The sequence below is a fragment of the Tenrec ecaudatus genome, chromosome 15 (assembly GCF_050624435.1).
Source record: "Tenrec ecaudatus isolate mTenEca1 chromosome 15, mTenEca1.hap1, whole genome shotgun sequence".
Lineage (NCBI taxonomy): Eukaryota > Metazoa > Chordata > Mammalia > Afrosoricida > Tenrecidae > Tenrec > Tenrec ecaudatus.
The window spans coordinates 115,368,148-115,395,517 of NC_134544.1; the positions used below are offsets into that span (position 1 = coordinate 115,368,148).

The 27,370-nt window shown below is 36.9% G+C and overlaps 1 protein-coding gene across 6 annotated transcripts in view; it reads left to right on the top strand.

Annotated features, from left to right (window-relative positions):
- Positions 1-26,989, top strand: part of ANKRD12 (ankyrin repeat domain 12) — a 186,043-nt gene extending 159,054 nt beyond the window's left edge. For 2 of the 6 annotated variants that reach the window (XM_075533023.1, XM_075533024.1), the window contains exons 9-13: positions 1,670-6,285; positions 17,610-17,708; positions 20,861-21,004; positions 23,305-23,400; positions 24,248-26,987. In XM_075533023.1, the coding sequence (XP_075389138.1) occupies positions 1,670-6,285; positions 17,610-17,708; positions 20,861-21,004; positions 23,305-23,400; positions 24,248-24,433 (5,141 nt within the window). In that variant the 3' untranslated portion in view covers positions 24,434-26,987. The other 4 variants (XM_075533025.1, XM_075533026.1, XM_075533028.1 and 1 more) reach the window with 4 other exon arrangements.
- Positions 26,990-27,370: the final 381 nt, after the last annotated feature.

The window sequence follows — 27,370 nt, forward strand, 5'->3', positions numbered from 1 at the left end:
GTGCCTCCAAATGAGGTCATCAAACTGCGAACTGACTGACTCTACCCCCCCACAATTTGACAGGAGATTATGTAACTGCCACGGTGATATACACTGTGAGATTTTACACTTGTGACATGGAAGAGAAGGAAATTTTCTGCCCATATCAAGGAAATCCTCAGTTAAGTGTCAGTAAGCCACAAGCAATGTCCATAGCCACCCCAATCTTTACAAGAAACTAGCATATGTTCTTACACTGGTCATTCCGTAGTTAAATTACTTATTTATATTTGGAATGTTCAGTTACAATACCATTGCAAGCAAATTTAATCTTAAACACCTTCGCTAGCTTCTTTTTATCGTAATCATTAGCAGTGCCTTAGATCAGTGATTCTCAACCTTTCTAATGCCACGACCCTTTAATACAGTTCCTTATGTGTGGTGACCCCCAACCATGAAATTATTTTTGTTGCTACTTCATAACTGTAATGAATTGCAATGTTGTGAATTGCAATGTAAATATCTGCTATGCAGGATGTCTTTTCATTGTTACAAATTGAACATAATTGAAGCATAGTGATTCATCACAAAATAATATGTAATGATATATTGTAAAATATTTACTTCTAATTACAAATAAATAAAATTTTGTCTTGAAGCAGGGTGTAGCATGGGGGTACTCGTCTGTGGGCATATCTGGCTGTGGGCGGACCCGCCTGGAGCTGGATAAAGGAAGCGGTGTCTCAGTTCCCAAGACCATCAGAAATATGTGTTTTCCGATGGTCTTAGGCGACCCCTGTGAAAGGGTTATTTGACCCCCCAGGGGGTCATGACCCACAGGTTAAGAACCGCTGCCTTAGATAGTAGTAAGGATCTTCCTGTCCTTTCTCTGTTGAATTCTTACATGGATATAGTCCTCAGTCCCAGCAGGAAGCAGGTCATTACCCTTTTACTTGCCTCAAGCACAGGGGTGGAAAGAGAGGAGCTTCTGGATAAGGGACATGCAATTTCTTTTCCTTGGTAGAAACAGCTTGCTGAAGATGGGGGGTGGAGGAGTGTCAGGAAATGGGGTGGGGGCAGGGGGTTGCTTAAGGGTGAGGCTGCTGAGTCCTTAGCAGTGGCTCAGTGACTGGGCCCAACTGCTTATTTCTTTGAATCATTTTCTCCATAAACTTTTCATAACCCATCAATCATCTCACTATTCATCGACCCCCACACACTTCACCATAAATTTGATGTTTGTTCTTGGCTTTACTGTAAACAACGCCAATGTTACTCTGATAGAGTCCTGTTTCAAATTGATATCTGATCCTTTCTAGTTCCTCAACTGTATCCTTTTCAGACATTTTATAACAAGTCAGTGCATGTTTATTTTGGTGCATAATAATTTTGAAATCATGCATTGTTTTTTATAGTATGCATTTCCATGAACTTTTTGAAGATTCCTCTTTGTAGTGAACTCAGTACACACTCTGCTTTTGAATGTGTCTAAAAGAACTCATCTTTTTCACTCTAGAAGGCTGCTTTATTAGAAGGTATCAAAATCTTAACCTATATCTGCATTCACATATAAACCTGAATTTTTTCCTGATTTATTTGAAATATTTACTGTGTATATTATCTTTCTCTCATCCTTATTTTTCTGATAATTGTCCCTAGACCAACAACAGATTTTCTTTTCTTATCCTAGATTCTGAAGAGGCTCAATCTATAAATCCTTCCAGTGTTGATGAAATTATTGACTCTGAAACAGAGAAAGATTCTCTCATCTGTGAAAGTAAACAAACAATTCCCAATAAAGCACCTCTTCCATCTACCCTTGATGAATATGAGTTCAAAGATGATGATGATGAAGAAATAAATAAAATGATTGATGATAGGCACATTCTTAGGAAAGAGCTACGAAAAGAGAATGAATCAGAAATAGAAAAGAATAATTTATTTGCAAAACAAGAAAATGCTTTCTATCTTAAATCATTTAAAACTAAAAAACAAAAATCATCGAGAATTTTGTATTCAAGTTCTGAAAGTTCAGATGAAGAAATTCTTCAAAATAAGGTTTCTACTTCATGTTCTGCCCCTGAAACATCGAATTCTGACATACAAACCAAAAAGGAGTTTGTGATATCAAATGAATACAAACATAAAGGCAAAGTTAAAAGAAAGTTAAAGAATCAGAACAAAAATAAAGAGAATCAAGAGCTGAAGCAAGAAAAAGAGGAGAAAGAAAACACCAGAGTAACAAATTCTGCAGGTACTGCTGCATTAGATTTTTCGGAGAAAGCCAGAGAGGAAGGAAATTTTAGAAAATCATTTAGCCCAAAAGATGATACTTCATTACATTTATTTCATGTTTCCACTGGTAAATCTCCAAAACATTCTTGTGGACTGAGTGAAAAGCAGTGTGAAATGTCATTACAGTCTGATCTTGTTCGATATGACAACACAGAATCTGAATTCTTGCCAGAAAGTTCAAGTGTAAAGTCTTGTAAACATAAGGAAAAAAACAAACATCAGAAAGATTTCCATTTAGAATTTGGTGAAAAATCAAGTGTCAAAGTAAGGGAAGAAACTCATAGTGCAACATTTGAAAATTCAGAATGCACACTGAAAAAAATGGATGTAGAAGGTAAAACATTAAAAAAGCATAAGTTGAAACATAAAGAAAGAGAAAAGGAAAAACAGAGAAAAGAAACTGAAGGTGAAAACGAAAAATACAAAAATAAGGATGGTGCTAAAGAGTCACAGAGGAATGTGGAATTTGATAGAGAATTTTGGAAAGAGAATTTTTTTAAAAGTGATGAAGCCGAGGACCTGCTTTTAAATATGGAACATGAAACCTTAACTTTAGAAAAAAAATTAAAATTGGAGAAAACCATGAAAGATGATAGATTAACTAAGGAAAAGCATAACTCAAAAGAGAAGAACGTTAAAGAAGAAAGGGAAAACATTAAAAAAGAAAATGAGAAATCTTTCAGGGAAGAAAAAATGGAAGAACTAAAAGAACAAAGTGAGGCTGCGCCCCCAAGCAGAGAGACAGAATTCAGTTCTTTGGATGTAACGGCCAAAGAGGGACCTACAGGGCTACTTTCAATAGGAAAAGAAACAGACATGGAAAAACAAGAAAAGTACATAAAGGAAAAATCTGAGAAACGATTTCAAACTAAAGAAAAAGACATTGAGAAGGCTGAAAAAAAGCTTCCTGAAAAAGAAAGACACATAAAATATGATCATAAATCAGAGAGAGAGAAACTAGATACCAGTGAAGGTGCTGATAGGGGAAGAGACAAGGACAAGCTATATTCGCATCACACAGAGAAATGCTATAGAGAAAACGAGAAGATAAAAAATATAACCACCATTAAAAAAACTGATGAAAGAAAGAAAATCAGGGAAAAGCTGGATAGAAAATATGACAAAGAAACCCCCGAAAAAGAGAGGACTCTTACAGAAAGCAAAGAAAAGTACTTGATGGAGAAAAAAAGTAAACAATCAGACAATAGTGAGTATGTTAAATCCGAAAAAGGCAAAATTAAAGAAAAAGACAGGGATGTAGATAAAAGGGGGAAATATAGAGATAAAGAAAGTGTAAATATAACCAACTATAAACAATTACAGGAAGAAAAACAGTCAAGTACAGTAGACAGTAGTAAAGCACAGGAAAAATTACTATCCCTTAAAGAAAAAACAAAAGATGAACCTCTGAAAACTCCAGATGGAAAAGAAAAAGATAAAAAAGATATAGACAGATACAAAGAACGAGACAAACATAAGGATAAAATTCAAATGAATAGTTTGCTCAAGCTAAAATCTGAAGCAGGTAAACCTAAATCTACGTCATTGCCAGCATCAAAAGATTCTCGACCTAAAGAAAAGAGATTAGTCAACGATGATTTAATGCAAACAAGTTTTGAAAGAATGCTAAGCCTTAAGGACCTAGAAATAGAGCAGTGGCACAAAAAACACAAGGAGAAAATTAAACAAAAAGAAAAGGAGCGGTTGAGAAATCGTACCTGCTTAGAACCTAAAGTAAAAGATAAGGGGAAAACAAAGCATGTGCTAATTAAATCTAAAAATAAAGAACTTAGTAGGTCAAAGAGTTCAGAGCTGACTGATGCTTTTTCCAAGGAGAAACATCCTAAAGATGCTACAAGTAACAGATCACAGTCACTTGACAACAAACATATCATGAATTTAGGGAAGTTATCCTTTGTTTCAGATACCAGCTTAAACAGGTCTCCTCTAGCTGAAAGTGAAAAGCCAGACCTCGGCTCCAGATCGACCTCCATGATTTCTGTTGCTAGCTCAGAAGCTTCCTGCCACACGACAGTAACAACCCCAAGGCCTCCAGTTGAGTATGATTCTGACTTCATGCTAGAGGGTTCAGATTCCCAAATGTCCTTTTCCCAGTCACCTTTTTTGCTAATTACCAAGTCTCCTGCCCTTCATGAAAGGGAGTTAGAAAGTTTGGCTGAGGTACCAGAGCGGGTGAAGTCAACATATGCAAACAAACTTTCATCATCTCATCTCAGGTCATCTGTAGAAGATATTAAGCTAATTCTAAATGAGTGTAAACCTTCTGTAGAAGTGCGAAGATGTAGTATCCCATCTGTCATCTGTGAACATACAAAGCAATACCAAGCAATATCCGAAGAAAGCAATCAACGTACCTTATTAGGTATGCCCAAAGCTATTTGCTCTTCTCCCAAACCCAAGGTACCTCCAAATGTGCCTGAAAGTGACCTTTCAAATATATCTAACATACTTTCCAGTCTGACCGTCTCTCCAACTAGAACTATAAACAGCAAATGCAATCTAGGTGACACAAATGTTATCAAAAGTACTACTACAATAAGCTCTTTAATAGAAGACCCTGTGCATTTAGAGATGTCTAACCAGGTCCATGTGATCCAAAGTAAATCATGGGAGATACCTGTTGACAGACTGGAGTCATTAAGTACCAGTGACCTGACTTGTCCAAATTCTGGAACTCTTGATCAGGATTCCTCTGGTCAGGGTTTTTGTCATTCTGAAAACAAAATATTGAGAGAACAGAATTCGGGTGTTTCATTTCCTCACCAAACTGAACTGCCAGGAAAGTCTTGTGCTCAAGATCCAGCATCCTTCCACAGCCAATCACTTCCAGATGCTGAATCTACCTCTAAGCATGTATCTTTGCCATATGTTGCCTATCAACAACCAGTTATCTTACAACAGAAAAATTCAGTTCAAACTATCAGTTCTGTTTTAGATACTGATAATGAATCAACAAAAGAAGTAGAAAATGCAGCAGATACTCCAAAAACAGATGCCTTTGTCTCCGTGTACTCGGAAAACACTGTACAAGAAGCATCACCAACTTTTGAAAAGGCTAATACTTTACCTATGTTACCATCCAAAAAGGACTTTAATGGAAATGATGCTTCTTCCCAGCTGTGTACACATATTCTATTGAACAAACTTTTGTATAAGTCTTCCAGTAGCCTTGAGGTAGGAAGTAGCACAACTGATATTCAGGTTATTTCACACGAGAAAGGAAACAAACTAGAGAGGTTCATTGTAACACACTTGAATGATAAGTATGATTCTGATTTTTGTGATAGGGATGAAAGGATTCAAAAAGCACACACAAATGAACAAGATAATTCAGAGTATTGCCCTGGAAGGGGGAAGTGTTTGCAATCTCTAGAAGATGAAGACTCTGAACAAAGCACTTTAGCCAATCTGGAACACCATTCACAGCAATCAGCCCCATCAGAAATCCTGAAATATGGTCAATTTGTTAAAGTAGAATTAGAGGAAAATACTGAAGATGATAAGATTGAAAACCAAATTCCTCAAAGAATGACTAGAAACAGAACAAACACATTGGTAAATCAAAGCAAACATGTCCTTGCCAGCTGTACGCTAGTGTCCGAAAAAGACAACGAATCCTCGTCTCCCAGAGGAAGGATCCGATTAACTGAAGAGGATGATCCTCAAGTTCACCATCCACGAAAAAGGAAAGTGTCTCGCGTCCCTCAGCCTGTCCAAGTGAATCCCTTCCTACTACAGGCCAAGGAGAAAACGCAGAAATCTCTGGCAGCCATTGTAGATGCCCTGAAACTAGATGAAATTCAGCCATACAGTTCAGAGAGAGCAAATCCATATTTTGAATACTTGCACATTAGGAAAAAAATTGAAGAAAAGCGTAAATTATTGTGTAGTGTTATTCCTCAAGCACCTCAGTATTATGATGAATATGTGACATTTAATGGATCTTATCTCCTGGATGGCAATCCCTTAAGCAAGATTTGTATTCCCACAGTAAGTAATATCGTATAGTTTTACAGTGCTGTTCAATAGAAATATGTTAAAGCTACCTACATAGCTTTATATTTTCTAATAGCCGTATTTTAAAAATAAAAACAAGTGAAATTAATCTAGTTTCATTGACCCAATATATCCATAAACATTATTTCAACATAATGAGTGAAGAAAAACCATTGAGATATTTTGTACTCCTTTTTTTTAAATCAAATCCTCAAAACTTTATGTGCTTATACTCCAACGAAACTCGCTTCCACATAGTTAATTTCAACTCATCGTGACTCTGTAGGACAGAGTAGAACTGCCCCTTGTGTTTCCAAGGCTTTAAGTCACATGGGAGCTTTGTAGTTAGCTTCTCAGTGTACCGCCCACCACACCACTTGGCTCCTCATATGCTTATATAGCAGATCTCAAAGTACTCGATAGCCCCGTGTCAGTAGGGTAGCTACCATTTCAGACCGTAAAAGTCTGTGGCATTTTCTTTTTCTTACCTTCTTTATCTTTGTCTTAAAGGAGTTATGTTTTGATTTATATGAAGGTTAATGGTTTTACATGTGCTTTTTTTTCCAGATCAAATAATTTTATTAATATTCAGAAACATGGATATCCTTAACACATCAGCATATTTTCTGCATTCTCTTTATTTTATGCAAGTGAGAAAATAAAGCATTTATTCAAAAATGGGTATAATATTGAAAATATTACGAGCTTTCTTTAACCCATAGATAACTGAAAGGATATATTAACTAACAATTACCAACTTCCAAAGCAACACTACTGCAATCCCCTTAAAAACAATCTTTTAGTTTAAATATGGAAATGTATAGGTAATAAACATTAAGAAAACTCTAACAAGTATACTTAAAAACTTTAAATTTGACATATCCATTCTCCCAGGACTATATATAACTCAGCTATTATCCTGTTTTTTATATAGGAAGTATATTTTCAAAAAAGAATAAAAATCTCATATCCTATGATTTGATCACCTTTTTTTATGCTTCCACGTGCTTTTAAGCTTATTCCTTCAAGCTTCTTCTGGAGTTCTCATTCAAACACTGTTCTTGCTAGTATGTTTTTTCCCTCTCTATCGCCTGCCTGACCTTTATCCATTCACTCAGAACATAACCAAGTCTTTTTCATTTCTGGGAAGGGACAAAGTACTCTGACTATGCCAGTCTATCAAATTACCACCCATCTTTTTCTTCAGCTATCTTCACTCTCCAACTATCACCCTCTTTAACAGTAGTCTAAACCTGAAATTTCTTCTTTTTCATTTCATATTCTATAATCATTGTGGTGGTGATGCATTGACGTCTTTCCATTTTTTTTTCCCTAATTGGTCTCTTTCACATTTGACATGACTGCCTTGTTCTTCAAATCCCCTACCCACCATTTTTTTTCCATGTTGGTGCTCTGCTGGTCCATCTGCCTCACTGTATTAGTCTAGGTAGACTCGAGAAATTCAGGGACACTCATAGATGTATAGGAAAGAGCTTTATATCAAAGAGTAATTATATATTAAGAAAACAGCCCAGCCCAGTCCAGATCAAGTCCATAAGGCCAATATTAGCCCATATGTCTGATACCAATCCATAAATTCCCCTTCAGACTCATGCAGCACATGCAATGATGCCAAATGCAGGAAGATCACAGGCCAGTGGATGGAAAGTCTTGTGGATCCAGTGGTGACAGGAGCATCTCAGTGCTGGCATCATGCTCCTCCAGCTCTCTTGAGTTTATCTCCTCATGTCTTGTCAACAGGAGGGTGAAGCAGAGAGAGAGTGTGTCCCGCCTCCAGAGAGGAAGAGAGCAAGTTCCCAGAATCCTCATGAAAAGGCCACACCCACAAGGAGGCATCGATCAGGCTGTAACCTGATTGACAGGCTAGACTCCACCTTTCTAACCTCTTTATCAAGTTGGCATGAAATTATATAACTACCACTCTCACTGATCTTTCTCTACCTCTTTTAGTGTCTCTTCTTCTACATATCCTTTAAACAGCATTTTTCCAGGGATGAACATTTGCTGTGTTCTCTGCTGTTATGCTCTTGTCTGCATATATGATCTTGGCAGTCTTCCATATGCTAGTTACTTCCCAAACATTCTTAGCTATCAGTATCATCTCTGCCACACTCCAGTAATGAAGACAAGTACCTGCTGAACATCTGTCCTGCCATCTTCTATTGGCCAGATATCAGGTACAATACCTAAACTGAGATACAGCTGCAACAGTGACCTGAGCTGAAGCCATGTGACTCTAGATAGGAATGACCCTGTAGTTAGCTAGGTTGCCCTGAATGAGAGAGCATGAACTCTCTTCCCTTGCAAGCAATTAATGGAGGATTACAGACAAAGTGACCAGCCGTCCAAATTCCCAGAAGTTGGAGAACAGCTTGAATTAGTAGAAACTATTCTTTCTTAGAACTCTCTCCAAGTCTGTACCCTCCACATTGCATTGATTTTAGGCATCTCACCATTATCTCTCACTGATACCATTTCAGGATTTCTTTTTTCCTGTAAGTCTTGCATTGCTAGAGTGTCCTATTGTTATCCCTACAACAAAAAGCCATTTCTCTGTTTGAAAACCTCAGGTGTGACTAGATGTCAATCTATTTCCTATGATTTAAAAATATATTTTGAAATCTGACCGCTATCTACCTCTTTAGCTTCATAACCCAATATGCTTCCAAACTCACCAAATATTTCAGCTAAACTGGACACATGTACATTTTTGGTATTTGTACAGTGCTGCTCCCTCTTCTTATCCACTACTTCTTATCCACTACTCTGTCCTTTCCTTTGCCTTAGTCCAAGATGTGGTGTTCTAAAAGCTCACTGTCGATGCTACCTCCTAGCAACTCTGGAGGACAAGTAGAACTGCCCCTGTGAGTGTCTACGACTGTAATTGTCGACAGAGTAGAAAGCCCAGCCTTCCCACGGATCAGCTGGTAGTTTCAAACACTGTACCTGTGGATCTCAGCACAACAAATAACCACAACTCCACCAGGGTTACTACTATGAAATCTCACCGAGGCAAGGTTGCTGGCATCTTCCTCTTACCTCCACTAAACATCCTTATTAATTCTATAATAGCCTACTTGGAACCAGGATTCAATCTTTATGCTAAGTTACTAATCATGTTGATTATATCTCACATCGAGCCCCCCTCTCCTTAATGCCACAGTCGTGTAAAGACCTCATTAGCTCCTTTAGAGTAGGCACTCAAATATGTGAAGGCCTACAAGGTTAAGTCAAAAGTACTGCTACTGGGGTTTCCATTCACACATGCCTGGGCATGTTTAAACCTGTCTCTCCAAACAGTGGATGGTGACAGACAAGTTTCCTCATTCCTCTTAATTCCATTAGAGTGCCTTCAAATACAAGGACACATTTTATACTATGGCTGATGGCACATTTTAGGAAAACTCAAGTAGGCATCTTCCCAGTTCATGGAAACTTTGCAATGAGTTTTACAGGAATTCTGCCACCCATAAAAATAGTGTTTTAGATGGATCAAGAGTTCTAAGAAAGGGCAAAAAGACTTCAGAGATGAACCAAGCAAGGGAAGACCACAACTGAAGAGGAATCTGTAGTGCAGAAACTTGTGGAAGAAGACAGTACCATAGCATTACTATTGATGCAGTAACTACTGAAGTTGAGCTGGCACGTAGCTCAGCATGTTTAAGTGACCATCTTGGCCTGAGCACACTTTCTGCTCTGGTGCCAAAAAGTGTTCTGCAAAGATCAGCTACCTCTGAGAGCCGATCTTTCCATCAGGCTCATAAGCAAATCCAAGCGAATGAGGATGATTTGGGGGGACAAAAATTGCGACTGGGGACAAGACTTAGATTTGCCAACACAATCCAGAGAACACGGTCAAATCACAACAGTGACTTCCGAAGGGATCTGCTTGACCACTAAAATTGAAAGCAGAAAGGGCAACTCCAAGGGGGTACGCGTAGATTTTTCTCAAAGGATACAGATAATCATGGGGCTTATTAGGAAGAAATTTTAAGAAAAGTAAAACTTCAGTGGTGAGGAAAAGGCCATGAAAGTTGTACTGAAAGTTGTTTTCCATCATCACCATGTATCTTTGTGGTAGCGCTGGGTGTCCTCTGAGAAGTTCCTTGAGAAATCATACCCATCAGCCCCGCATTGCTAGTCTTGCCCCTTCAGTCTCATTTTCATACAACTCAAAGAGCGTTTAAAGTGAATATGATTTGAGTCTCTTGAGTGTGGCAATAGTAGCTTCACATCTTGATATTTTTGTTTTAATAAAAGTTTCTAACTTTATAGCAATATTTTTTACTTACCCTCGTGTTAGGGCAAAGCTTATCAAGTATATATAGTATTGTATTATGTGTGTGCTGTCACCTTTTTTTATTCCTTCGAGGGCTATGTAATGAAATTTTAATTCCCTTCAAGTTATCTAAGACCATTAGAAAATATAAGCAAAACAAATATTTTATTGTAGTAGGGAAATTGATTTTTTTTAGCACAATGTTGAAAAAAAGCCTTAGATTTGCAATTGGCTTAGCTGTTGTAATGATCGGTTTCCGCGCCTGTAAAGGAAGGCACATTAAAATTGGTAGGGGCCATCAAGCCTGTTCTGTTTTATAGGGACGCTACTCTCATTGTTGCAGCCGCCTTGTCCAACCCCCTCGTTGAAGATTTCTCTCTGTCTCACTGACCCTCTACCAAACATGACACCTTTTCTAGGGACTAGCCTCTCCTAAGAGGGACCTCTGGTGGCATCATGGTTATGCATCGGGCTGCTAACCAGAAAGTAGTTTGAAACCACCAGCCGCTCCTGGGGAGAAAGATGAAGCTTTTTATTCCCGAAAAGAGTTACAGTCTCGGACACACAGGGACAGTTTTACCCTGTCCTACAGGTTCACTATGAGTCGGAATTGACTCCATGACAGCGTGCTGGTTGGTTGGTTGGTCCCTCTTGATAACATATCCAAAGTATGTGAAACAAAGCCCCACAATCCTTGTTTTCCTAAAGACCGTTCTGACTGAACTTCCGAAACGCCTTGATTCTTCTGATGGTCCATGGTAATTTCAATATTCTTTGCCAGCATCATAATTCAAACGCATCAATTTATATCCAGTCTTCCTTATTCATTGTCTGACTTTCACACGCATATGAGGTGACTTAAAATGCTTGAGTCAGGTGCACATTAGTCCTCAAACTGATATATTTACTCTTCAGTACTTATAAGAGATCTTGTGCGGCAGATTTTCCCAATACAATGCATCATTTAATTCCATGTCGGCTGCTTCCGCGAGCTTTGAGATTTAAATAGTATATACCAAAGTCCTTTAAAACGCTATATAAGAATCTAAGACTTTATAATTGTTTTGTCTAACTCCAAGTGACTTTAGGGATAGTAATGACTAGAGCACAGTTTTGATTCTGTTATTTGTGCTCGTGTGTGCTTTTCATTATGACTTTGTCCATTTGTTTATTTTCACCCAGTTAATTGCTACTTGATCATAACCTTTTCTCACATGTCTGACATATGTACTAAAATCATTAGAAATATGGTAAGCCGACCTCAAAGTCAATTTAAGAGTTACTTTTCCATCAAATGTTTTTCTTGTACTTTAACTAGAATATCGTAGAGGAAACTGAAGAAAGTAAAAAGATTTGTTAAAAATCGGGTATCTGCTGTCACCACTGTGGACAACACATTACAGAGATCCTAGTGAGGGGCTCCAGGTGCAGGTGGAGAGAGGAAAGTACAACCATTGGAAGCGAGTGGGAGGTTCACTATTCTGCAGGGCAGGGGACTCAACAGATACTGAAAGGCAGTAGTTCCAAACATTTATGTAATGGTATGAGAACATGCCTGAAGGGCAGGTTTCCATAGAAATTTTCCATTTAGTTCTTAAGTGTTTTCCTTAACCTCTCTCCTCAGGTTCTTTTTGTTTATTCTTAGTTTTTTGGTTTTGAGAATATACATAGATCATATTCATCAATTTCTGTGTGTCCTATTGAGTCGCATCAATTTCATTCAAATTATGTAACCATCCTCATCCTTTACAGAATTCCATTTCTCCATTGACATAAATTCACTGCCCCCTAACTTTCCTAACATCTGAGTTCTTGTCAATTTGATCTCACATAGCTAGTTCTTACAAAAGCACTACCTGAGAAGCAGACATTATTAACTAAGCAAAATTACTGCTTGATTTTAGAACTTGGGATATGTTTAGTTTTAAGGTATAAAGATAAGGCAATAGATTGAAGGCTTTATCCAGCCTCAGTGATTCCACACTATCTTAAAAGAATTTTAAATTCTTCATTTCCTTCTTTGGATGAAGATTCTCTGGAATATTACCAGAACACTTCGTAATGATAGCCAGGCACCACTCAGTTCTTGTCCCCTGGCAAAGTCAGCCTCAGTGATGGAGGCCGTAGCCACACATTCTCTATCAGTGGTTCTCAACCTTCCTAACGCCGCAACCTTTTCAGGCAGTTCCTCACGTGATGGTGACCCCACCATAAAATTATTTTCATTGATACGTCATAACTAATTTTGCTACTGTTATGAATCATAATGTAAATATCTGATATGCAGGATGTACTTTTTGCAGTAGGATCATCTATTTTCATTGTTACAAGTTGAACATAATTAAAGCATTGTAATTAATCACAAAATATTATGTGAAATATTTTTGTGTTTTCAATGGTTTTAGACAACCTGACCCCTATGAAAAGTATGTTCAAAAAAAAGAAATGGAAAATTGGCTTCAATGAAAGTTTGTAGTTGTTTAGAATATGTGGAAGTAATGCAATGAATGGGAAGTAATGTGAGAAATATAACTTGGGTAAATTTGGAAAACTTGCACTGGAACAATAGTTTGGTTTTTCTTGAAACATTTTGCAAAGGTCATTCAGATACAAATATGTGTGTAGTAAATTCATTAAACTGGAATAGGATAGACGAACAAGAGGACAGTATTAAGTTAAAATAAAAATAATAAATATATCGTTAGAAGGCTAAAGCTGTATTATGTTGTGTTCCTTTCTATCCAAAAATTAATATATTTTATAACAGTGCCAACTCAAAGTAAAATTTGCTGATAAGTTATATTTCATGAATATCAGATGATATATTTGATACAATATAATAATAAATACTTGACTGTACAAATTTTATAAAAAGAAAAGTATGTTCGACCCCCAAAGGGATTGCGACCCACAGATTGAAAACCGCTGTTCTATATCCTCCTAGTTGAGACTATCCTTCCTCTGTTGCCATTGGTGAATAGAGGTCAGTTGTTCTTGGGTGACTACTTGCAAGCTTTTAAGATCCCAGGTGCTATGACTATAAGATAGAACAGAAGCGCTAAATGTAATGGTCAATTAACCGGAATAGTCCCTGAAATCATAGCCTAAACCTCCAAATAAAGAAGTACATTGTATGAGTCTCAAAGATGCTCTCACAAATATCAACACCTTTTTACACGTGTGCAGCTTACTGATGTCAGTTCATCGGTGGTGTAACCTTTATCTTTAGTGTGAAAACCCTTTAAACCAGCACTGAGTGTTCCCTACGCATTAACTTCCACCTCCTTCCTTCCCCTAGTAACCACCAAGAGACTTTGGTCTCTATACATTTACCTGTTGTCTTTGTATGTGTCCGATCATGCAATATTCACCCTTTTGTGGTTGACTTCTTTCATTCAGCATTGTGTCTTCAAGTTTTATCCATGTTGTGGGCATATATCAAGCCTTCGTTTCTCTTTTGACTGCATAGGATTCCATTGTTGTGTATGTATCACCTTTCATTTATCCGTTCATCCATTGATGGCCATTTAAGTGGGTTTCACCTTTTGGCTATTGTGAGCTTTAAAGTCCTTGGTTGTATTCCTAGCAGAATTGCTGGGTCATTCTTAGATTTTATCTATCTATCTACGAAAGAAGCACCAAATTCTCCACAATAGCTGTGCCATTTTACAAGCGCACCAGCCATGGATAAAGGTTCAGCTTTTCACACATTCTTGCCAACTTTTACTTTCTCACTTTATCACATGTTGTTTTTTTTTAATTTGGCCACCCTAATGGTTTATTTAAAAGAAAAACAAAGTAAAAGTTGAGGATGGGGAGAATTGGTGTGATAAGAGGTTGCGTTTGGCTGCTAACTGCAAAATCAGCAGTTCAAAACCACTGACCAACCACTCCTTGGGAGAAGGATGAGGCTTTCTCTTCCCGTTGAGATATAGTGTAGGAAATCCACAAGGGCAGTTCTACTCTGCCCTCCACGATCACTGTGAGAATTGTCTCAATGGCAGTGAGTTTGGCAGTTTTGAGTGGATGTGAAATGGTATTGTGTTTTGAGTTGCGGTCCTCAGAGTCCTACTTGCTGACCGAAGGACGCCATCTGAATGCCCTTAAGCTCCTCTTGAGGCTAAACTTGCTCTCTTAAGGACTGACAACCTCAAAACTCTATAGGAGTACTGTGACTTGGAATCAACTTTGTGGCAATGGTTTTTGGTTTGTCTTTATCCTATCATTAGGCAAAACCTACACTCTTTTTTCTGCTTCATCCCCTCCTTTGTCTGCTAGCATGCAGTCTTCTTTCTCCTCAAGTCCTCCTTGGCTGCTTCCTTTTGCATCCCTCTTGTGGAGCCAATCACCAATATTTTTAGACTCCATCCACTCAGCTACCTCTTCCATCTCACATCAATAAAAAGTGACCTGCCTCCTTTTTTGTCTACGGTCTTGTCCCCCAAACATCTAGTCTCCATACAGAGAGCAGTGAGTTTAAAGATCTTTCCGTTTAAAGACGTTAAAAGCTCTAAAGCACAGATGAGACCTTACGACCAGAGAATCTAGATTAATGATAAAGAAACTATGGGCTGAACTGCAATGGTGACGCCAGGAAGGATGTAACCAATCTTGAAATGTACAAGTAGGAATTACTGAAATGGATCTGTGGTTGGGAAGGAGGGGACGGCCCCAAGGAAATGGATTGGCACTGTGCCCACAACAATGAGTTCAAGAATAGGAACTGTTGTGAAGAACCAGGACCAGTCAGTGAGTGTTTCATTCTATTGTGCATGGGTCACTATGGGTCGGAACCAACTCGATGGCACCTACCACCAACAACCTTGTCATAAATATTTTATCCCAGCATAACTTCACAGAGCTTTTAACATGCTGCTCGGGCTCATATATTTATTTTTATTTATTATTTTTTTTAATTCAGCTCTATTTAATTTTTTTAACATTTTATTAGGGGCTCATACAACTCTTATCACAATCCATACATATACATACATCCATTGTACAAAGCACATCCATACATTCTTTGCCCTAATCATCGGGCTCATACTTTTAACAGTGTTTCCCAGACATGGTTAAAAGGACTGCCTGTCAAGTCATCTTGAAGGACCAGTGTTCTGTGGAGCCCAGTGTAGAGAAAGCATGCTCACAAAGTATACCCTTTCCTTAAAACTTGCCATTGTTCTACTCTTGGGGACCTCTCCATCCTCATATCCCACCGTTCCGCTCATACGGCAGCACCTCAAGATGGCTTAGCGTTACCTGGAGATCCCACACTATTTCGGTGATCGCAGAGGTTCTCACCCTTCCCTGATCTCATCCATGTAGCAATTCCGTTCTCCAAACCTCTCATCTCTTCGAGATTCTCCTCAGACATTACCCTCTCCAGGGAGCATTCTCTGGTCCTCCCAGTTTCACACGAGCAGATAGTCTTCCTCTGTTTTCCTTATGTGACTTTGTGAACCTAAAATGATAGCAGCAAGCTCTCTGCGTCTCGTTAAAAATAGCTCATAGGATCCGCAGATCAGACAAATGTGCAATTAGAGTCCTGAAAATGATTTTTTTTTAATTTTAACAATTTATTGCGGCTCATACAATTCTTTTCACAGTTCATACATATACATACATCATTTGTATAAAGCACATCTGTACAGTCTTTGCCCTAATCATTTTTTTCTCTTTTCTTCTTTTACATTTTATTAGGGACTCATACAACTCTTACCACAATCCATACATATACATACATCAATTGTATAAGTTAATTGTTTTATAGAAATTTCCTTGTTCGATGTTCAAGTGACTGAATCCTCATAGTGTCATTTAACATGTTTTTTAGTCCCCCATAACTCATACAAATTTAGATTAATCTAGGATCTTAATTAGGTTCAGGTTAGATTCCTTAGCAAGAGTTTGTCTTAGGTCATGTGATATAATTCCTATCAGGAAGACACAATATGTGGTTGCCCCACTTTCCTAGGCTGTCTACCACCAAACTGCAAGAGTGGATGTTATATTATGCCCAAACATTGAGACCTCATGTTAGCTGCTGTCTTTGCCCTAATGTACTGACCATCATTATAAACAAGAATTGAGGGGTTGGGGGGATACAGATAATCCAAGACATTGAAGGAAATTATTCATTGGCCACAGAGCTCGTTATTGCCAGTTAGGTGCATGTACGGATCAAATTAGCTTCCTTTCTCGCCAGCATCTACTAGAAAGCATAGGCTGCTCAAATTAGAGATGGCCCATATGATTGGGTGAGTCTAAGTAGGCAAAAGTAATAAATTTTTACACACCACAAATAAATTAGATGTATTAATGCTAATGAGCAAAAGCACAAATGAGAACCTTTTTTAAAATCAAGAATCCACAAATTAGAAGACAATTTCATCTTTAAGACAGTTTCTTACGGCCATTTGAGTCAATGCTGACCCATTAGCGACCCCCCTGTGGGTTTCCCAGACTGGAACTGTTTATGGGAGTAGAAAGCCCAGTCTTTCTCTCTCCGAGCGGTTGTGGTTTCAAACTGCGCACCATGGGGGTCACAGCCCAACGCATAACCACTACACCATCAGGACCCCTGTACTAAATGTAAAATGTATTTTATTCATGACTAAAGAGACTCAACTATAAGATATAGTTGGACTACTGTCCTAACTTAAGACTCTTTGCTTCTTGCTTATGCCAACTTGTTTTTGTGACTCTTCCCTCCCTCCCTCCCTCCTAGGCTTGCCTCTTGCTGCTGCTGCTCTAAAATGGGTCTATCTGAAACTCATTTTCTCAGCCCCTTCCATTGGCGGTGGCTATAGAATCAAAACCTCTGAGCTTGCTGGACTTCTCTGCTTTGTTTCAAGCCGTTACAATTGCTTGAGCTCTAACAGTCATGTCAATGTATTAATCAGTATATTAACTCATAAACTATCAAAATTTATTACTTTACTGTTGTGCATGAAATGTTTATTAATAGCCCAATATTATATATAAAACCTAGTACTTTTAATTATATATTTTTCATTAGATTACACCACCACCTTCACTGTCAGATCCACTTAAAGATCTTTTTCAGCAGCAGGAAGTTGTGAGGATGAAACTACGTTTACAGCACAGCATTGAAAGGGTAAGAAATACTTATATTTATGCTAAAAAGCAAACCCATTGCCAATGAGTTTATTCCAAGTATAATTCCATAGCATAAATCTTTGCAAGAGTAGACAGCCTCATCTTTCTCCCACAAAGCAGCTGGTGACTTTGAACCGCTGACTTTGCAGTTATCAGCCCAGCACTGAGAGAAATGTTGTAAAGTTTTTTATTACTGAGTTTTATTTTCACATTTTAATCTTTTGTGTTAAGTTCTCTCATAATTCATACTGGGCATATATATATATATATATATATATATATATATATATATATATATATATAATAATTTCTTGCCAGTTGTTGAATTTGCCAATCACAGCAATGAATTCCTAGTAGCATACTTGGTTTCCAAGTTCTGGAATAATAGTTTGGTACCAGTTATTTTAGGACTAAAGTGTAAAATATGATGGTTGTATTTATTTATCCTTATAGATATGACTTAGTATTTGATTTCCAGTGGTTAGTTTTGACATGAAATTACAAAAGAGATCTAATTATATTAAAAACCATAGAAGTCATTTTACATGGGTTGACATAAAAGTATCACTTTTCAATCAGTGTTTTGGGAGTGTTAGAAGCTTCTGAAAATGTGAGATGAGCTATATCATCATTCTTCACAGAAATATACATACTTATATATCAAATATTGTATAAATTTATTTGATTTATTTATGATTGATTCTCTGGCAGAAAGAATCTTAACCTTTTTTTGTGTTGTGAACTGGTAACAATCTGGTGAGACCTCCTGCACTTCTCAGAATAAGGTTTTAAATATATAAAATAAAATTTATAGTGTCTCAAAGAACAAAAGGAAAATAAAGACGCACTTATGCCCACGGAATGTATAGCACTGTGTATGACAGAGTCAATGAGCACTTTATTAGCAATTAAAAGCTCATATAATGTACTTCAGTAATTCCTACCATCAGAGCCCATCTGGTATATATTCATTTGTGCACTGATCCATGTTATAGAAAGTCATGCTACCCTATAGACAAGAATTCTCATTTGAACGGTACAGTTTGCAAAACTTTAACAAATAACAAATAGACCCACCTACATATTGATCAACAAACAATTTGGAATTGCAAAATGACTGACAATAGGAAGCAAACAATGGTCAAGTAATAAGTGTGAAGATTTTGCAGGATATCTGGACCAACTATAATATGAATTGAAAATTATTTCTTTGGGTGGCATTATAACAGATATTTCTAGAACTGCTATGGTTTTTAGTCTGCCATTATACTTAAAAGAAATTCTAATTGGAAGTTCTTCATGAGAGTAGACCAGAGGAGGCTGAATTGAGATCATTGCTGGGCCAGTCCCTGCTGGGCTAATTGCTGCAGCAGAAAGCAGTGCAGGCTGGCCTGCCTAGTGTGAGGATTCCCTGCTCCCAGAATCTGGCTCCATAAGTAGTCCCTGGGCCACCACGGGCTCTACATAGGGCACACCGTGGTAAGCAGAGTTGGTGAAGGTGTTTAGATCAAGAAGACTCCACCTTGCCTTGGAATACACAAGACAGAAGTAGTGGGAGACTGTTTCCATGGTTATTCAAGAGAAAAAAATTGAAGGGAGAGTTTCCTGGTTAGAAAAGGCATATAAATGATTATAACACTGAATAGTGGAATAGATAATAAAGACGATTGAGAGTTACTTTAAAAAAAGAAAAGAAAGAAATTCCAGTTCCAGTTCGCAGAAAATCCTTCTCTCATTGTACCCATAGACCTCCTGTGGATGTGAGTACCCTACATTAAGAATTCCTAATTATTTTTCCTAACTCACCGTCATCCTGTCAATACTGACTCATAATGACCCTTTCGAACAAGGGAAAACTGCCCTTGTGAGTTCCTAAGACTGTAACTCTTTACTGACATAGAAGGCCCTCTCTCAGTGGGTGGTTTCAGACTACTCACCTTGCAGTTAGCTGCCCAACGTGTAACCACTATTCCATGGAAGAATCAGTGCCTTTGACTTGTGGTGCTGGAGAGAAATGTTGAACGTACCTTGGACTGCTAAAAGGACACATCAATCTGTGCTGAACGAAGTTAAGCCCAGAGTGTTCCGTAGAGGCAGGGATGGCAAGACTTTGGCTTTCATATGTTGGGTGTGTTGTCAGGAGAGACGAGTCCCTGGAGAAGGACATCATGTTTGGGCAGTGAAAAAGAGGAAGACCCTCAGCGAGATGGAGTGACATTATGGCTGCACCAATGGCCTCGGGATAGGAACCGTTTTGAGGAGACGACTGGATGTCTCTGAACAGCAGCATCAATGAACTGAGCTAATAGAGCTTGAACTGAGCTAGTAGAGCCCCTGTTCCATTAGCTAAGAGCTGGAGCTTATAGCCAGAGCCCTTAGTTCATTAGCTAAGAGCTGCCCTGCCTCCCCCACCCCAGAATCTAAGAGAAAGTAATGCTTTGGCACACCCACAATCTGTTCATTGGGAAGCTTTGTTCTAAGGGTTCATATAAAGTTATCATATGACTCAGAATTCCACTCCTACTTACACAAGAAAATTGGAAACTTGTTCTCACAAAAACTTAAGCATGAATGTTCAGAGCAGAGTTATTAACAATAACTAAAAAATGGAAACAACTCAAATGTCTATCACCTGAGGAATGGTTAAGTAAATTAATCGGCCATAAAAAGGAAATAAATATTGATCCATTCCATGACATGGATGTATCCTGAAAGCATGACAGTAATTGAAAGAGACCAGTCACAAAACACCCTATCTTGTGTGATCCAATTAATATGAAAAATTCAGAATAGGTAAATCTATAGAAATGAGTATTTTCCAGGAGTTGGGGCAAGAAAAAAATAGGGTTTTTTCTAGAATGTTCTGGAATTAGATTGTGGTAATGCTCAAACAACAGTTAGAATAGACTAAAAACTTTTAATGTACACTTTTTTTTAAAGAGTGCGAATTTCAGAAAAAGAAACTATTTATACTTTTATATCACTAGGAATCCTCAAATTTGCCAAGTCTTCTAAGAAGAAATACTACTCTGAAATTCAAATTTTACATTTGAAAAATCTATTGCTATAAGAATTGTGAGAGTGTGTGCGTGTGTAGGGTTTTTTTCCTATTGTTTTTTGTTTGTTTGTTTTAATTCTTTGTTCAACTAGGAAAAACTCATTGTGTCCAATGAGCAGGAAGTTCTCCGAGTTCACTACAGAGCTGCAAGAACATTGGCCAATCAAACATTGCCTTTTAGTGCTTGTACTGTTTTGCTGGATGCAGAAGTATACAATGCTCCGCTGGATTCTCAGGTAAAATACCAATGGTATATTTAGAATTCTCTTGTATATATAACTAGATTACTTCTAAAATGTTTACATAGAATAAACAAATACAACAATACCAAAGTTGAAAGGAAAAACGCTTTCAGGCCATAGAAGTATTTTGGATTGCTAATCTTCTATATTCTAAATTCCCTTAAACTTAAGATTTATATTATAAAATTAGATATTAATGAAATATGTATGTTTAGGGTAGTGCTCTTACATATAACTTTTTATTTGTCTTTCATGTAACTTGTGTTTAAGGTACACAAGAGACCCGGTCACAAACATAATTTAAAGATACCATTTTAACTCTGGTGGCCTAGTGGTTACTTGCTGGGCTGCTAACACCACGGTTAGCAGTTCAGAACTAGCTTCTCCTCAGGAGAAAGAGGAGGCTTTCTACTCCCTGTAGAGCTAGTCTTGGAATCCCTCAGGGGGCAGTTCTATCCTGTCATGTAGGGTTGATAAGAGTCTGAATCAACTCCATGGCAGTGAGTTCGTTTTGGTTTGGTTTTTATTAAATCTCAAAGAACACGACGACTCATCATCCATGAGAACCCAAGATCATAAAGGTGTCCAAGGAGCCAGTTAGGACTCTAGTTAAATATGACATGGAATAAAGGGAACAAACTGTCACAGATCCATGATTTTGGTGGCAGATCATGACATCGCAGGTCCAAGTAGGACCACAGAAATGAGAACAGAGCCATGACTGGGACGCATCTTATGCTCAATAAGAAGTTACAAGATTGATTAAAGGCCTTCCGGCCAAAACAGGGCACAACTGATAAGGAGTGATTCCTGGCTCTGTTATCTCCAGTACTGTCCCTCAAAGACACACTCAGGCAAGCTCCTGAGAGATTCTGCCCTTCCCTGGGCTGGCTGGAGAGAAGTGGAGGTAATCCATCTTCCAATGCACTCTGCCTGAGGGCAGTGTCATCTACATCCTTGGTTAGTAATCAGAAAGAATTCAATCCATGTAGGACCTGCAAACAGACTTTGGGTTTTCACTGTCATCTGCCAATGGGGTGCTCAGAATTTAAGCTATAACACACTTGTAATTTGTTTATAAAATCTTTATGCATTGCTTCTCAGCTTTTTGGGTCAGATCAAGTGTAGTGAATGAAATCTTTATGCATTTCTTAGTAGCTTCCTCTACTGTGAAAAGTTTCTTCTCCAATGAAAAGGCAATATAAGCGGTGGATCCACTAGGTTATATAAAGGGACTTTAGAAAGTTACCAGAAAAAATGGAATTTAAAAATAATGGAATTTTTCCACAAACTTTTTGAAACCCGATTGTAACATTATCCTGTTCTGATCTTGGATTTTGGTAGAATAAATCTAACTGTAAAAATTGGTGTCTGTTTTATTTTTAAATGAATAGCAAAAATTATAAACACAGACATTGAAGGTTTACCACGGAAAATACTGAGAAATGCTATTCTAAAACAGACAAACTAGTAAAATAAAGGGGATGAGGGTCTATCTTATCGTTAAGAAAAGGAAATTGAGTCAATTTGGTGATTTTCCAAATTCTCTTAAGCCATCAAATAATGTATACAGTGAAATTTTTACACAATATCTGAATTAGCTATGAAAATGAGTCATTGGACTTTAAAGAACTCTAAGGAAGTAAATACGGGGCAGACCACTAAGGGAGTTTCCAGAATTTCCAGCTTTAATGATTTTAATAACTGAAGTTTCAGCTTAACTCTGCTGATACAATTATAGAGTAATGAAATAAAGTTTCGTTTGTAATGGTTGAGTAAGCAAGTAAATATACCTGTTTAACTTTTCCTCTCTCCCAAGACTTTTTGTAATAACAAAAACAAATTTCAATATAGGCTGTTTTTCCAAAATGAATAGTCTTAAGAATCAATAAAGAACATTCCTGATTATTCATATCAGTACTTCTCCATTAAGCTCTAATATTAAAATGCAATCAAATAATTAAGTCAAAATGATTTTGTGTTTACAAAGATGTCATAGGTGCAGTACTTATGGTCTGCCTTTCTGAGAAGCTCCATTTAACTCACTGAGCGATAGGTTCTGGTGAATTCATAACTAAACATAGAATTCTGAGAATTCTAATAACAATCTGTCAACTTATTATGGAAATAGAAACTTCACGAAATTTTAACATTCTATTTATATTCATTATAACTTCTATTTACATCATTCCTAAAAATGTCATGTACTATAAAAATACGATATGATGACATCGATTTTGAAGTTGCTCCATGATATTTTTTAACATTCAACTATTTTTAATGTTCTCTTTCAGTCTGATGACAGTAAAGCATCTGTGAGGGATCGCTTTAATGCAAGACAGTTTATGTCTTGGCTACAAGATGTAGATGAGAAATTTGACAAATTAAAGGTATGTATGTATATATATAAACAGTTTAAATGAATGCTTCCTCCTTCATAAACCAAGCGAAAACTATAGCTATATTAGAATAATTGGGAAAGGAGACAAAGGTTAGTCATACTTTTTTTTTTGCTCCCCTCCTCCCACCTAGTCATACATTTTTATGCTGGGCCACAATTGTAGCTATTAAGTCCATTTTTAAGAATCAGTAGAATGCAAAAGATCAAGATGTCACAGAAAAAGTTATTTCTAACGTGCATTTACACGCTCTTTATCCAGGTTACATATCTAATTATAGTTCTAAAAATGAAAGACTGGTAAGGGAACTATATTTTGTAAATCTGTAAAAAATTATTTTAAAAATTTTCATCATTTTCCTTATTTTGAGAATTCCTTTGATAATTTGAAATCTTATAGTTTGAAAGTACAGCTTTGAATTATTGTTGTAAGGTAAATATGAAGTTGCTAACCCAGAAGTAATTGGCACATGGATTTGAACAGAATAAGACAGGAAATGGTCAAGTGATCAGAAACTTTCTGTACTCCTCATGTGCACCTCTAAGGAACGCTGGTGGCACTGTGGATGAGGCATTGGACAAGGTCATAAGTTCAAACCCAAGGTCAGCCACTGGGAAAGAGAAGTATGTCTGCTCCTATAAGGACTGACAGCTTCCTAAACCCTAAGGAGCAATTTTCCTTCATCCTGTGGGATCACTGTGAATCAGAATCAACTCAATGGCAATGGGTTTGGTTTGGGGGTTAATGTGCCCATCTTAGTCCCTAAAGATACTATCGATTTGATTTTTCAACAAAATAAATGTAATCGAAAACTCAATTCTTCTCTGCGTTTCAATAGACTTGTCTTCTGATGAGGCAGCAACATGAAGCTGCAGCCTTGAATGCGGTCCAGAGATTAGAATGGCAACTAAAACTTCAGGAACTGGACCCTGCCGCCTACAAATCCATCAGCATTTATGAGATCCAGGAGTTCTACGTTCCCCTTGTTGACGTCAGTGATGACTTCCAACTGACTCCTGTTTGACAGCCGTCTTCTTCCTGGTGTCTTTCTACATCCAGACATTGCACTGTGCAACACTGCCTCTTTGCAGAAATACTGATAGTGTACCTTGACAGTCAGTGACATTGAATTTCAGTTGCTTATGTAGTAAACACACACACAGATATATATACATATATAAACAGAATTTACAACTGAAAACTATTATTTATACCAGTAAAAAGTAGCTTTTACATTAGGGCATGTTGACCATTTGTGGTCAGTTAGAAAGCTGAGAATCTACTAGCAGCGCTGGGAGTTGTTAGCCATCTAAAGAACAAGATAACCACTAGTATTCAAATATCTTTCAGATTTTATTAAAAACATATCCGTATAAGAAAGGTGGGAAATATGTTATGTCAGTATGCTAAAGGTTTTAACTCAATTTCTAATGTGGAAAATATTTAGCACAAAATTTCTTCAGTTTATTATATATGTAAAAAATTGTACAGTGTTCTTTAAAATTTTTAATACTGTCCTTTTTAATAACTTATTTTATACATACTGTGCAGATGTAAATCTTATGATTAGCGGTCAAAGTGTATACAAAGGGATTGGGAGTAAAACATACAAACATAATAATTCTAAAACTGTTTTGTCTACTATATTATTGGACCAAAGTTACAGTTTATATGGAGTGCAGAAGTGATGTGTGTAGGTAAGAAAGCTTTGAATAAGCCATGCATGTTGGAGTTGGCTTGTTTTCATCACAACTAGAAAAATTGTGACTTGCTTGTATTGCATGCTGGCTGTAATTTAACTCCAGTTGATACCTAAATGGTGGCACGTTTCTTATTTTCTTATTACCCACTTATGACAGCACCTATCTATGACTTAACTGTGTTAAATAGATTATTTAGAATTAGCATACCAAAAATATATAGCTTTTTTCATGTCACATAGAACCTATCCCCCCAAAATGCCTTTGAATGAAAATTTTGAAATCATAAATGCATATTTTAATACTCAATGATGAAAAAAATCTGTGACTCTATGTAAATATGTTTAATAAATTTTATTGGTCATGTTAACTCATTGTAAAACTTTTTTATGACAAAAACTGCTTAAATTTAATATTTTAAGCCTAATAGCCCTTGCACTTTTAAAGTAAAAACTGAATACTCAAATCAAGAAAAAGATATATTTGGTAGTTAAAATAAGTATAAAAGGAAGTTGGGCATATTTTAATCAATCTTGACCGTGCAATATTGATTAATATCTTGTGTTTTCTTCTAACAAGATGCAAAACATAATTTGCAAAAATCTTACAATTTAAATAAGATTTGATATGCTGTATTATAATAAAGTAATTAGCAATATATGTAGCAAACCCAGTATGTCCTAAAACATTATATAGATTCAATATCCTTGCATGTTTCATATGGGAAACCCACTGCTAAATTTGTTTAAAATTTTGTGGGGAAATTAATGTAAAATTAATCCATAGTTGTCTTGAGATAAAATTTATAGAATTTTCCATAATACATTTTTGGACTATAAAGTAATTCTGAGTGTTTTGTGTTCTGTTGGAAAAAATATTAAAGGAATATATGACCAAGTGTTTTAAATGCAGCTAGTTAGGTGGAAATTCTAACTAATAAGATATGTAAAATTGAGGATTTTTTAATGTAAAGGTACATATTAAGGTTTAGGATTTTAAAATTTCCACATTAGTTTATGTTTTAATTCATATTTTACTTGGCATGAATAATATAGTCACACAGGTAAAAATTACACATTGAAAAGACTGTATTAAAAGACTGGATATAGTTCTCTTTTGAATAAATAGGGCCTGAGAGGCAGGGTAAATTTTTAAGCATCGGTCTTGTTAAACTTAAGTTTATTAAGACTGGCAACATTAAAAACTAATTTATAGAAGCAATATTTTTCATGAGAAATGTAATTATCTTTGTTTTGCTGAAAAAGGATATTTAATGGGATACTATGGCAAATCATAAAAAAGAAAAACTCAACTTATTGAGCCATTGAAGTGATAGAAAATACCAGAGGGGTGAGTTTTCAAAGCATTTGTTCTGCTAGTCCAACCGGAGAATGGAGGAGGGGGGGTCATTGTTTGACCAAACTGAGCCGGCTACAGAGGAGAGAAGCATTCAAGAAGGAATCAGCATATTTTAGTCTTTTAGCCACAGTGCTCAGCCTCATCAATCGAACCTCAAGAAGCTCAAGCCTCTCTGCCATGATTCTACCTTCTACAAATTTGCTTTATTAAATGACTTAAAGCTAATTGGAATAGCTTAAAAGAAACGTTAATGGCCTGCTCATTGAGAACTTACCATTAAGTAAGTAAAGGGCTTTTGACATTAAGGATGCTCTGCAGCTCTGAAGCCCTAAGGGGAAATATGGAATGGAGAAGATGCTTAAAAGGGTTTGATTCTGAAAGAAAAAAAGCAATTCGTTTAATGTGTTTTTTAAAATTTCATATATCATGAACAAGATATTAAATTGTATTTAAGGATTTGAATTTCTTTAAATCTTGTTCTAAACAATATGTTTTATAAATTATGTGTGCATGTTATTTAATAAAGAGTTATATTTTTATAGAAAATTTCAGAGTAAAGTGCTGTTTTTACATGTTAATCTTCTACTCGTATGTGGCTCTGCGGGAGTGCTGGTGGCATAGTTGGGCTACTGACCTCAATGTCAACAGTTTGAACTCACCATCCCATCGTCAGGAGAAAGAAGGCTTTTCTGCTCACAGAGCAGTGTACAGCCTCAACAACCCAAAGCGCCAATTTGATCCTGTACACTCGGGTTGTGAGTCAGAAACGACTCAGTGCCAGTGAGTTTTATGTGATTATGCCCAAATAACAACGTTTATCTAGTTGGGCACCTGAAAAACTGCAGAAATATTTGTTCTGGGGAAACAGCCTAGTATATAAAATCTTGTCAATAATGAGAGGT